Below are 11,679 nucleotides of genomic sequence, written 5' to 3'. Positions count from 1 at the left end.
ACAGAGCGATAACAGATAGACACTGTTTCTTTCCTGCTGAGCAACTTTTATTCAGGGCCCCATCCTGAAATGCCTCCAGTTCCTTATCTGACTGTGTTAAAGTTTGTCTTTGTGGGTAAATGTTGGTTAGTTTTTGCTTTTTTAACCCTGATCCTCCCTGAACCACCAGGCTTCGTGCAAAGGTTCCACATTCATTTGACACTGTGCACAAATGCTTTGGTTTTTGAGGTTGTACTGGTATTTTTCCTTATGTAAAACATCTGAATCAAGCATCCAGATCAATAACAAAGTGGACACGCGCACTTTGGACAAGCTAGGGCCCAGTTTGGGTCTGTCATGAGATTATAAAATGAGCAGCTTCCTGCCCCCACTCTGCCATCCTGACAGAGCACAGTGTGTGTCAGCTTTTTACAGCAGCAGGATGCATTGTGTAGTGAAGCTGCTGCTGCTGGTGGTGCTGGTGGATATGGTTGGTTCCAGTGTGGCTCCAGCCGCCGAGGAGTGTGACATTCTGACCAACAGGCTACAAGTAAAAGACCTGCACAAGGTGAGAGTGGTCCCCCAAACTAGATCGGTCTCTTCTGAGGAGCTTTTTATAGCTTCATTTTAATTTATTGACATCATGCAGCCTGTGCCTTTGTGGATTCACCTGTTACCAGTTCAGTCTTTTAACAGCAGCATGTTTTCAGTAAAGCTGTCAATGGGGAGAGCAACACCTGCTTTTACCACAGATATCAGGTTAAACATTAATAAAGAGTCAGAGCACGTCTTCTGCACAGTGCTGACAGGGTTTGATGGAGTTTAGTACAAACAGGCACAGCTGTCCTAACGGTGGGTCAGTGTTAACCGTTGTGATCTTATCAACTCGTACTTGTAATGACTGATCAAAGCTGCCAGTGTCACTGGGAGTTTTACAGTTTCATGCACCTCTCTCCTGAACAACCCGCCGTTTCATGGTTTTAGGTGTAAAGTGTAAAGTGCTAAATGCCTAGAGAAAACCATGAGCATGTGTTCAGTGTCCTCAGTCCTGTCTGACTTACCTCTTTACCTTCAGGTTTATGGGGACTGGGTTTTGGTCTGGTCTGTCTCTGGCAATGAGCACGGCTCGAACCTGCTGGCAAACCTCACCAGCTCCCATGTCAACTTCCACCTCCTCGTTCCCAACAGCAAAATCCTTGTGTACAGTGAGAAGAACGTGTTCAAGTAAGTTTGTATTTGTCTAGTTTTCATTTAACTGAAGGAAATCACTTACAGACTTTTATCATGTCTCTTCCGTTGTTGCTTTTCACACTTTGAGTCCTAACTAGAACATTTTCAATGACTCAGACAATCAGCTCCCTCAGTATCACAGTAAACCAATTGGCACATGGGAAACAGGAAGTGCTCCTAGCTAATTCAACTACTGTTAATGGGAACAACTCCACAAATGTAGAACATTGTTATCACCTAAAGAGAAAAAAGAAGAATTACAGAAGTAAAAATCTGATGGACCTGAGACAGACATATGTTGATTTACTGAGTCCCAAGAACTGAACCCTGAGGAACTCCACGTGTGGTCACTATTGGTCATTTTTTAAAAATATTAAAATAAAAATATTAGTGCTGGAAAATCAGCATTGGAAAATAAAAGTGAGGTTTTAAAAATATCCAAGCTTTCAATAAAAAAACATATTTGTTCATTTTTTGATAATGCACTCACATTTTTATCAACATCAATCTGCAGATTGTTGTTTTTATGCTGTTAAGTCAAACTGTCTGAGTTGTGTTGTTTTCAGTGACAACTCGTGTACTGTGTACTTAATCAACTTGAAGATCCCAACTGAGCACACAGACTCTGGACACCACACACTGCTCGCCAAGAGTGGCAGTGAGTCACAGTAAAACACACGCACTCTTATTTTGAGTATTTCTAATGCTCAGTATAACTGAGGCATAGTTTCAGAATACAGGAGCCTGTAGAATTGTTTAAATATAGTCTAATATAGTATGAGTAAAGTATGTATGTATGTAATTATGACAATTAAAACATGATGATTATGATTATAGTAATGTAATCAAACCTGTAAAAATCAGTATATTATGACGGTAATAATGTATAATTGAATTAAAACACACCCTAGAACTATTGAATGACATTATAATAGACATAATGTGAAATATAAGCAAAATATAGTATGTAAAAATATAGTATAGCATTAATATAGTAAAGTGTATAAATAGTATATACTGTAGCATAAACGATAATAATAAAAACATATAATCAAATATATATTAAGTCAAAAGCAGTATTGTAAAAGATAGTGGTGCAGTGTGATTTATTATAAGTGTATTTTAGTAACAGCATTAGTCGCAGTTGTAGACGTGGTACTGTTGATTTTAGTAATAGAATGAATAGAAATGTGGTTTAATGTTATTAGCTGTTGTTTATGATAGTGCTGATATATGTGTGTGTGTGTGTGTAGCGGTGATGAAGAATGGAGTATTTCAGCAGTACACCGACTCAGGTACAGTGACTTTCTATGAGCCCTGCCCCAACTGCCTCCTGCTGGTCTACAAAGGTACATCTGACCAATACCTGTTGAGCTACAGTAAGTCGGAGCACACACACACACACACACACACACACACACACACACACACACACACACACACACACACACACACACACACACACACACACACACACACACACACACACACACACACACATTGTGTTATAATGATTTTCTTGCTCAGTGATTGTAGCTGTGCACAGATCTCAGTGCTATGTGTATATCTGGTGTATCAGGAAGAGAAGGGCATCATTCAGATGTTGAGCAGCTGAAAGCAGCTCATGACGATCACAGGAAACAAGCCGAGTGTCTGGGATTCTCTCATGACAAACCATACATCTACGACGGAGCTGCAGGTCAGTGAGTCATGAATCACGAATAGTTGCCAGAATTTAGTCTGTATTTGTTTGTCTTTTGTTTCAAAGCTTTTGTGAATGAAATAAATCAAACCACAGTTATTGTTTGTCTGTGAGCCTTCACCTTAAATCACACTGTTGGTGTTTTTGTTGTCGTGTTGCTGCTTGTGGTGTTGATCAACTCCAACGTAGAACCACTCTGCAAACACTGTGAGGGTCTGAGCACCAGGCTGAAAACAAAAGACCTGCACAAGGTGAGTGTGATTGTGTGCGGTCTTAGAACACATGTGACATTCCTGCACAGCTTTTCTCAGGTTTGTTCAACTTTATCCAGCTTGATTTAAATTACATGGTGTAGTGCAGTTGCATCTACAAACACAGCAAGCATGGTTGCTGTGTTTGCAAGAGCTAAACTGCTGGGAAACGTTTCTGCAATAAATCAGATGTTAGATACACAGACAGACATCTTAGAGTCACCAATGAACCTAACATGCATGTCTTTGGATTGTGGGCGGAAACCAGAGGAAGCCCCCACGAGCACAGGAAGAACACACAAACTCCATGCAGGATTCGAACCAGGGACCTTCTAGCTGTCGAGCAGCAGTCCTAACCACTCCACCGCTGTGCTGCCCTACATCTACCATCCAGACACCACATTCCTAATAATAATGTTTCTGGTTTAATCTTTTTATCCATACTGCAAAAATATTGTCAAACATGCTTTACTGTAGTTTTAAGTCTATTCGCCACCACTGTCGACTTCATTCCTGTTTGTCTCTGACATCTTCACCTCCTTCTGCAGATTTTCGGGAACTGGGTTGCGGTCTGGTCCGTCACTGACTTTGACGAAGCCTGGGACCTGTTCCCAAACATCTCCAGCTCCCACATTGAGATCAACCTCCTCGCCGACAAAAAAACGGCTGTATTAAATGAGAGGAATGTGTACGGGTGAGTAGAGACGTTCTGGATCATTAAAGATGGTTGTGTTGTATAACTAATGTGTGTTGTGTTGTTCTCAGTAACAACACATGTTCCAACTACATCATCAACCTGGCGATGCCATCTGACCCCTCGGAAACTGAACACCACACCCTGCACACTGTGTCTGCCAGTGAGGCCCATTCAGTCAAACAAACATAACAATAATTAGCTTTGGTAACAGCAATAAAAATCATCATTACAAAAATGTGAGCTGTAAAAAAACAGCCACTGTTGTTGCTGACAGTGCTGATGTGTGTTATTTGTGTGTCAGCTGAGGAGATGGATGGAGTTGTTCGACCGTACAATGACTCAGGTGCTGTGGAGTTTTATGAGACCTGTCCCGACTGCCTGCTGATGGTGTACAAGTTCATACACGGCCGATTCCTGCTGAGCTACAGTAAACTCAGCACACACACATTCATTTTATGTCTTTAAAATATATTTAAAAAATAAGCTTTTTAATGTGTTTATTTTCAACAGTGTAACTCAGATAAAGTGTGTTTAAAGTGTGCTGAACATGTGTATTTATGTCCATCAGGGAGAGAAGGACATCATTCAGACACTGAGCAGCTGAAGGCGTCTCATGAAGATCACAGGAAACAGGCCGAGTGTCTGGGAATTCCTCATGACAAAGTGTTCGTCTATGATGGAGTTTCAGGTCAGTGGCTCCTCCGACTGTCAGACATAAATATGTGCTGGGAGAAACAGAATTAATGTCCCCCATGAAAGATAAAATGACTTTTTGTGGTTATTTTCTTTCTTTGTTGCTATTTTGCATCTCTCTGTATTTTTATGTCTCTGTTTTGCATCTCTCTGTAATTAGTAGTGACTGGCATCTCCTGGTATTTGTATGTATCATGATTAAGTCTGTTTGTTTTCTCTGATCAACAGTTAGAAACATGGGGATGTTAACTTTCCTAGAAGCTTCTAAAGCATTAAACAGCTGGTAGTAGTGAGGTTTTGCCATTTTTTACTTTGACACTGTCTTTGTTGTCCCATTGGTGACAGCGGTCGGCGTCAGCGCAGTGCCGAACTGCAGGAAATGCCAGGGTCTGAACACAAGGCTGCCAACAAAAGACCTGCACAAGGTGAGTGTGACTCTGCTCGGTGTGTTGCTTTAGACCAGATCCATCACGGCATTTATGTCAGGCCGGTCTGTCAGTTAGTTCTGTTCTTTAGGTTCTGAACTTGTGTACGTATGTAGTGTGGTCGGTCAGAACTGCAACTCTGCTTATTACATAGATTCAACCTGATGAACACGTGAGGACTCAGCTCAGGACATATTTGTTTCACTGTCTCTTAGTGAAGTTCACAGACAGTTGTCCATCACAGAAATCTGCTTTTTGTATGCTGTGAACTTGTTAACAGATTTCTCCTGAAAAAAAAAAAGACTCGTCCTCTGTTGTGGCAGGACTCCACTTTGTCTCTGACCGTTTCCATCCTCCTGTAGATTTTCGGGGACTGGGTTCTTGTCTGGTCTGTCGGTGACCACCAGCAAGCCTGGGACCTGTTTCCAAATGTCTCCAGCTCCCACGTCGAGGTCCAGCTGCTCCCCGACAAAACAACTGTTGTGTTTAACGAGAGGAACTTGTACATGTGAGTGATGACATTTAAATCAGTGTTGATGAGAAATAAACTAAAGATACAGGAAAGTCTGAATGTTTAGTGCACGTTGGAACATGTGTCGTTTCCTTACTCTAGTCCCTTGTTAGAGACAAGCAGTTAAGATGCAGAAGTAGTTTGGTTGAACGTATTTCAAAACTGCAGTACAGGTATGGAGACACACTGTGTGTTCATGTGTGTGTATTGTGTTATTTGCAGCGATAAGTCGTGCTCTAACTACGTCATCAATTTGTCGATGCCCTCTGACCGCTCTGACGCTGAACATCACACACTGCACGCCTTGTCTGCCAGTGAGTCACATTCACATAAACACACAGCACAGTGGAACATAAGTGTACATTGGGTTTTTTCCTCGGGTGATGGTCTATCAGACCTTCACTGCAGCTGTCTTCACTTCCTGTTTGTTCTTGGGCTGTTTTCCTTCAGTTTTGCCTTCAGCAAGTAAAATGCAGAACTGCATTTTTACCTGCATTTTACCAACCGCAGAACTTTCTACTTCTTTATGTAAAACAATGCAGTTGGGACCTCAGGGACACCAGGAGGTCCAGAAGACCACACAGAAGAACTGTTTCTCTGGTCAGTCAGATCCAGAACAGCCTGCAGTGGGTTGGGGTCGATATAATACAACCAGAGATTTTTTATGGCAGAATTGGACTGAGCGACAAACAGAACCTGAAGAAGTAGTAGCACATGTATTTATAGTATTTATAGTTCACAGTTGTGTTAAGCAGCTTCTTTCTGTTGTTGGTGTTATTGTGTTACTGTAGCTGACAGGACTGATGTGTGTTATTTGTGTGTCAGCTGTGGAAACACACGGACACGTTCAGCCATACAACGACTCAGCTGCTCTGGAGTTCTATGAGACCTGCCCCGACTGTCTTCTGCTAGTCTACAAGAACATCCATGGCCGATACCTGCTGAGCTACAGTAAACAGACACACATACACACACACACACACACTCATCTTAAAAATAAAGATGTGTTTAAACAGTGATTAAACAACAGTTAAACTCAAACAGTTTGTTCAGAGCGTTTGATCTCACTGAACGTGGGTGTTGTGTATATATTTTTCCCACAGGAAGAGAAGGACATCATTCGGACATCCACCAGTTGAAAGCAGCTCATGATGATCACAGGAAACAGTCCGAGTGTCTTGGATTCGGACCCGAGAAACCGTTCAGCTACGACGGAGTTGCAGGTCAGCGAGTCCTCCTATGTTCTGAGACACAATCTGTCAACCCGCTCCGAGTCAGGAGACACTAAGAGCTTGTTTTATTGGTATAACAAATTTATTTTTGTAATGACAGGAGAGGACGTAGCAGCACTTCCTACAGATCAAACTGGAACTAAACACTTTTACCTCTAAACAGACTTATGAGGTTATTTTTTGTCTCTTTATAGTCTCTTCTTGGTCAACCCCCTGACCTCTGACCTCTGACGCTGGGCCTTGTAGACCCATTCAGCCCATATTAAAAAAATAGATTATAATGTCCTCTCCTCTTTGTCTCCTTTCTTCTCAGACTTCTGTCATAAGAAATCTTCTCCAGTAAAGCACAAACAGTCCTGAGTGAAGAGGCTGGAACAAACATCAGAGAATCAGCGTGTCAGAGAAATGTTTCACCAATCAAATAAAATAAAAGCAATATGAAAAGCAGTTTTTCTTTTTTTAAGTGGCTTTAAATAAAGAAACACATCTGTTTTAGTCAGACATCATGCACAGTTACAGAAATAATAAGATTTTTGAAAAAAATATTTCTGCAAATTATGGAAGCTTTGAATTTTAGAAATGTGTACTACTGCAGACACTGTGATGCTATGAGTACAGATAGAAACTGTCAATAATTTGCTTATATAGAACTTTGATCCAAAGCTTTATTTATTATCCAAACATTATCATCCTCATGATCCAATAAACCTGTAAAATCTTTACCCCCTTGCTCTGCAGACAATATAAAAACAAGGCAGCAAAAATCTAAGTCAAGGAGAAATCATCAAAGCAAAGTCCTATCAGAAAAATGTTCACAGTTCACGAGATACAAGTGCAAGAGAGCAGAAAGGTTTTTTTTTTTTTTTTTAAAGAGCTTTAAGTGCATAGGAAGATGCGGAAGAGTTCAGTTTTCAGCAGTTTTTTGAATATTGGGAGAGAGTCAGCTGAGCTTTCAGCATTTGGTAGCTCGTTCCACCATCGTGGGATCATTGCGCTGAACAGTTTTGCTTGGTGTCTCCTATGCGGTAAAATGTTGATAAAAGACTAAAAATAAAAATGAATGAATTAAATAAAATGTGGCAATAAGATCATCTACTTATTTTATGTCAGTGTAGTTTTTATTTACTGTTTGTAATCGTTTTGTGCTCTACAAGATAATAGCAGCTGTTCCTCCAAACCGCAATTGGCGGTAAAGCGGCGCTCCGTGACGTCATCCCAAACCTCTACAAGAAGACGCGGTGTCGTCACTTCCTCACACATATTTTCAACATGGAGTCGTCCGGCTTGAAGCTGAATTTCTGGGACAACGGACCGAAGCCCGGACAGTTTTATTCTTTTCCCGGAGGCAGCAGCGGACCGGGCACAGCATGCGGACCGGTCAGACACACACTGTGAGTGATCTGCTCCGGCGCCACTGGAGCTTTTTCCCTGTTAATGTGACTCAAAGATCGGTTTCGGTTTGCTCCCAGCCGCGGTGCTGTATCATCATGGAGAAACAGCTAACTGGTGCTAAGCTAACAGTCAGTTCACCGCGAGTTTAACGTTTTTACAGCTCAGCACACACACACACCGGACTGTAACATGGACAAATCAGATAAATGGGAAAATTACCCAGATTGGTTGATGCTGTAAACATCTGGGTTTGTATTTTCATGTCCGTTTGCTAACTATTCACTAGCTATTAGCGGTGTTAGCTAGTGACCGTCAAGTCAACATATTTCCTTTAGTCTCCATACAGGAAAAATGCCTCAGTTCCTTTATTATAGTTTGAATTCTTGTTTTACTGGACCCGAGGATTCATTCAGTGAGTTATTGTATGTAGAAATCAGATTTTATTACTTTTTTACTGGTTAGACAGTGATCGCCCTGTTACTGCACGTAGAGTATTGATTGTACTCGCTAAATGAATATTAGAAACTCTCTTTATATAGTGGAGTAGCATCACAAAACCAAACTACGTTTAATACAGTAAAGGGTGGTAGGACAAACTCAAGCACACAGGTAAAAGTGTAAGTAGTTGCCTAAAACCGTACTGAGTACATTCTCCTCTGAGTGATTTTTCTAAACATAAGATAACATAACTGGCTTTGTGATTTTAAATAAATTGTGAGTTAATCATAATTGACTGAATTAATTGCAACCCAGAAAAATATTAGGTTTATTTAATTTCATTCACTTTTTCACGATTAAAGTCTACACGTAACAGTAAATGAATAACAATATTACTATACGCCTGGATATCAAGGTTTTACAGTCTGAAGAACAAGTAGCAGAGAGGGTTGAATTACTTTTCCAATGTTGGAGCAGCTACTGCCTCCCAAACTCTGCATCAGCTCACAATCAGTTTCTCTTCCTAAACTTGTCCTGAGGTGTCAGGTGTTATGTTACTTTAAAAGTTATTAAGCACAGAGAGATTTGAGATTTCCCCACCAGTGCATGACTTCAGCTCAGAAGCATTTCTTTATTAAATGTCTGCATGTGTTACTCCCACTTTGCTGTTACAAACATTTTACCATGAACATTCACTCATCAGTAAAGCCTGTCAGTTTTCAAACTTTTAGCCAGGCTTTAATCAGTGCTATCACTTCTGATCATGAATAAGACTGATCTTCCAATGTGTGTTGGTTGACTTTAAGTGGTTTCACCTGCTTGCTTATTAGATGCATGTTACTTATAGATCATATTTAAGAATGGGACTTTTTTTTTTCTCTCTGAAGAAATCAAAAGGTCTTCCTACAACCTCCCCTCTCTCTCTCTTTATTCCCAGAAACCCAATGGTAACTGGGACGTCAGTGCTCGGCGTTAAGTTCAATGGTGGTGTAATCATTGCAGCGGACATGTTGGGCTCCTATGGGTCTCTGGCTCGATTCAGGAACATCTCCCGCCTCATGAAGGTGAAGCTCGCTGCTGACTTAAGACCAGCTGTAAATGTGGTGCTGAGAGGTCCTGAGCTGATGTGAAGTGTGTATGTTTGTGTTTCAGGTGAACAACAGCACCATCCTCGGAGCTTCTGGAGACTACGCTGACTACCAGCATCTGAAACAGGTCATCGAACAGATGGTGTAAGCTACTGATCTAAACACAAACACCTGCACAGCTTAACATGAACTTTGTTTCTCTCTGGTTCTGTGTATCTACAGGAAAAGTCTCTATAGCATTGAATAGCACTGACCCTTGTGCCCCGGCGACTTGGTTTTAAGATTCAAGTTAACTGATAATTACACTACATACGTTGTTCTATTGCTGTTGAAAAGTGTATTTATGTATTTTGGTGAGCATTGTTTTATTTATTTTGTCCATCTGTCTCTCCTAACAGTATTGACGAGGAGCTGCTGGGCGACGGCCACAGCTACAGTCCAAAGGCTGTCCACTCCTGGTTGACCAGAGTCATGTACAACCGTCGCAGCAAGATGAATCCTCTGTGGAACACTGTTGTTATTGGCGGGTTCTACAATGGAGAAAGGTGAGGTTTCTTCTTCTACTCTGCTGTTCAGTTACATGGTTTTGTACAGTTAGTTGGAATTAACCAGTCAATCATCTTTTCTCCTTCTAGTTTCCTTGGTTACGTGGACAAGCTGGGCGTAGCCTACGAGGCTCCCACAGTGGCCACGGGCTTTGGAGCATACCTGGCTCAGGTGAGTGGTTTATTGTCGGAATGGATTCTGATGATGTTTCACAGCTGGGCTGTTGACTTAGTTTGTAAAAGGATTTAAATCAACGTTTTTTTCAGTTGATCATTTGAAACCGATGATCAACTGTAACTGGATATATTTATGGGTATTTAAATGTGTGTTTGTGTAGCCACTGATGAGGGAGGTGTTGGAGAAGAAGACTGAGATCACCAAGCAGGAGGCTCGGGAACTGGTGGAGCGATGCTTAAAAGTGCTCTACTACAGAGATGCTCGCTCCTACAACAGGGTGAGTTTCACTGATCCCAACCACACCTCCTAAACTGTCTCCTGTTTTTAACATAGTTTGATAATAAGCTTTAGCATCCAAATGTTAGAGAAACTCAAGTCAACACTGCCTTAAAATAGTATTTTTGCTGTCCTGTAGAGGTTTAAGGTTTGAAATTGCTGCAGTGCAGGACACAATTATTAGTGACAGTCAATGGCAATTTATAGAATATTAATCCAGTTCTAAATTCCCATTTCAAATCTGGAGTATTAAAGTAGTTTCCTAAAGGAAATGTACTGTATGTAAAAATAATTCCTATTACTCATGATTATTTTTACTCATTTTTAACACCAAATTACAATTCAAAAAGTAACTTTTCTTGTCTTGATTTATTTGCTCATTAGTAATCTTTTTATTTTAGCATGAAATTGCCATCGTAACAGAGGAAGGTGTGGAGATTATTGGTCCTCTGTCTTCTGAAACCAACTGGGACATCGCCCACATGGTCAGGTAGGATCAAAGTCACAAGAGAAACAAAGTTTTTTTTATTTATTTTTTTTCATTTTTTTAAATGTGCACAATGAATACTCATATAACTTAGTCTGCACGGTAATATAGTTTATATTCTGCAAACATAATGCTAATATAAAACAAAGTTTTAAAAATGTTTCATCTGCAGGTTTGTACACGAAATTTGCCATAGGGCAGCAAGGTGGCTTTTATGAGGTTGAAATGTCAGATTTTTAAAGATTTTATTTTTAAACAAGATTGGATCATTTTACACAGCTTCAAATAACAAGCAGCTTCTTACTGTGAATGCTAGTCTGAATTATTTCTCTGGTTTGACTTCTTACTTTTTGTTCTGTTTCTCTGCAGTGGGTTTGAATGAAGATGATCTGTGACTGATGGAGCCTCACTCTTTCTTTGCAGCATCAACTACAACTGCTCACATCAAGTTTATCTCTCCCAGTTTAGTTTTTTCTCATGTTCATTGTCACTTTTTGTATAATTAAAAATAAATGTGCTAAAAACTAAAAAACAAAAGTTCTTCTGACTGTGTAT

At 40.5% G+C, this 11,679-nt stretch overlaps 2 protein-coding genes across 4 annotated transcripts; both read left to right on the top strand.

Moving 5' to 3' along the window:
- Nucleotides 1–334: 334 nt before the first annotated feature.
- On the top strand, nt 335–7,167 carry LOC137126383 (saxitoxin and tetrodotoxin-binding protein 1-like). 3 transcript variants are annotated; one of them, XR_010914361.1, is made up of 16 exons: nt 335–547; nt 1,055–1,203; nt 1,776–1,867; nt 2,463–2,588; nt 2,789–2,908; nt 3,101–3,162; nt 3,711–3,856; nt 3,928–4,019; nt 4,161–4,286; nt 4,428–4,547; nt 4,898–4,977; nt 5,340–5,485; nt 5,711–5,802; nt 6,031–6,088; nt 6,314–6,439; nt 6,592–6,711. XR_010914361.1 is itself a non-coding variant. In XM_067503099.1 (16 exons), the coding sequence occupies exons 1-16, from the start codon at nt 350–352 to the stop codon at nt 7,078–7,080; spliced, it is 1,842 nt and encodes a 613-aa protein (XP_067359200.1). In that variant the 5' UTR covers nt 335–349; the 3' UTR covers nt 7,081–7,167. The 3 variants fall into 3 exon arrangements, 2 of the variants coding, with proteins under 2 accessions (XP_067359200.1, XP_067359213.1); XM_067503099.1 differs by lacking the exon at nt 6,031–6,088 and adding an exon at nt 7,034–7,167; XM_067503112.1 differs by lacking the exon at nt 6,592–6,711 and having other exon boundaries at nt 6,314–6,440.
- A 784-nt stretch (nt 7,168–7,951) lies between these two features.
- psmb4 (proteasome 20S subunit beta 4) lies at nt 7,952–11,661 on the top strand. Its single transcript, XM_067504528.1, has 8 exons — nt 7,952–8,111; nt 9,488–9,614; nt 9,703–9,782; nt 10,037–10,183; nt 10,274–10,355; nt 10,522–10,638; nt 11,039–11,127; nt 11,494–11,661. Exons 1-8 carry the CDS (start codon nt 7,990–7,992, stop codon nt 11,504–11,506), a joined length of 777 nt encoding a protein of 258 aa, XP_067360629.1. The 5' UTR covers nt 7,952–7,989; the 3' UTR covers nt 11,507–11,661.
- The last annotated feature ends 18 nt before the right edge of the window (nt 11,662–11,679 follow it).

Source organism: Channa argus, chromosome 1, assembly GCF_033026475.1.
Source record: "Channa argus isolate prfri chromosome 1, Channa argus male v1.0, whole genome shotgun sequence".
NCBI lineage: Eukaryota > Metazoa > Chordata > Actinopteri > Anabantiformes > Channidae > Channa > Channa argus.
This window is presented reverse-complemented; position numbering and strand designations above follow the sequence as displayed.

Coding starts and splice junctions, on each gene's coding strand:
- LOC137126383 (XM_067503099.1), top strand. CDS start 350: ATGAGCAGCTTCCTGCCCCCACTCTGCCATCCTGACAGAGCACAGTGT. Junction 2,909..3,100: donor CATCTACGACGGAGCTGCAG/GTCAGTGAGTCA, acceptor ACTCCAACGTAG/AACCACTCTGCAAACACTGT. Junction 4,287..4,427: donor CCGATTCCTGCTGAGCTACA/GTAAACTCAGCA, acceptor TATGTCCATCAG/GGAGAGAAGGACATCATTCA.
- psmb4 (XM_067504528.1), top strand. CDS start 7,990: ATGGAGTCGTCCGGCTTGAAGCTGAATTTCTGGGACAACGGACCGAAG. Junction 8,112..9,487: donor GGACCGGTCAGACACACACT/GTGAGTGATCTG, acceptor CTTTATTCCCAG/AAACCCAATGGTAACTGGGA. Junction 9,615..9,702: donor ACATCTCCCGCCTCATGAAG/GTGAAGCTCGCT, acceptor TTTGTGTTTCAG/GTGAACAACAGCACCATCCT.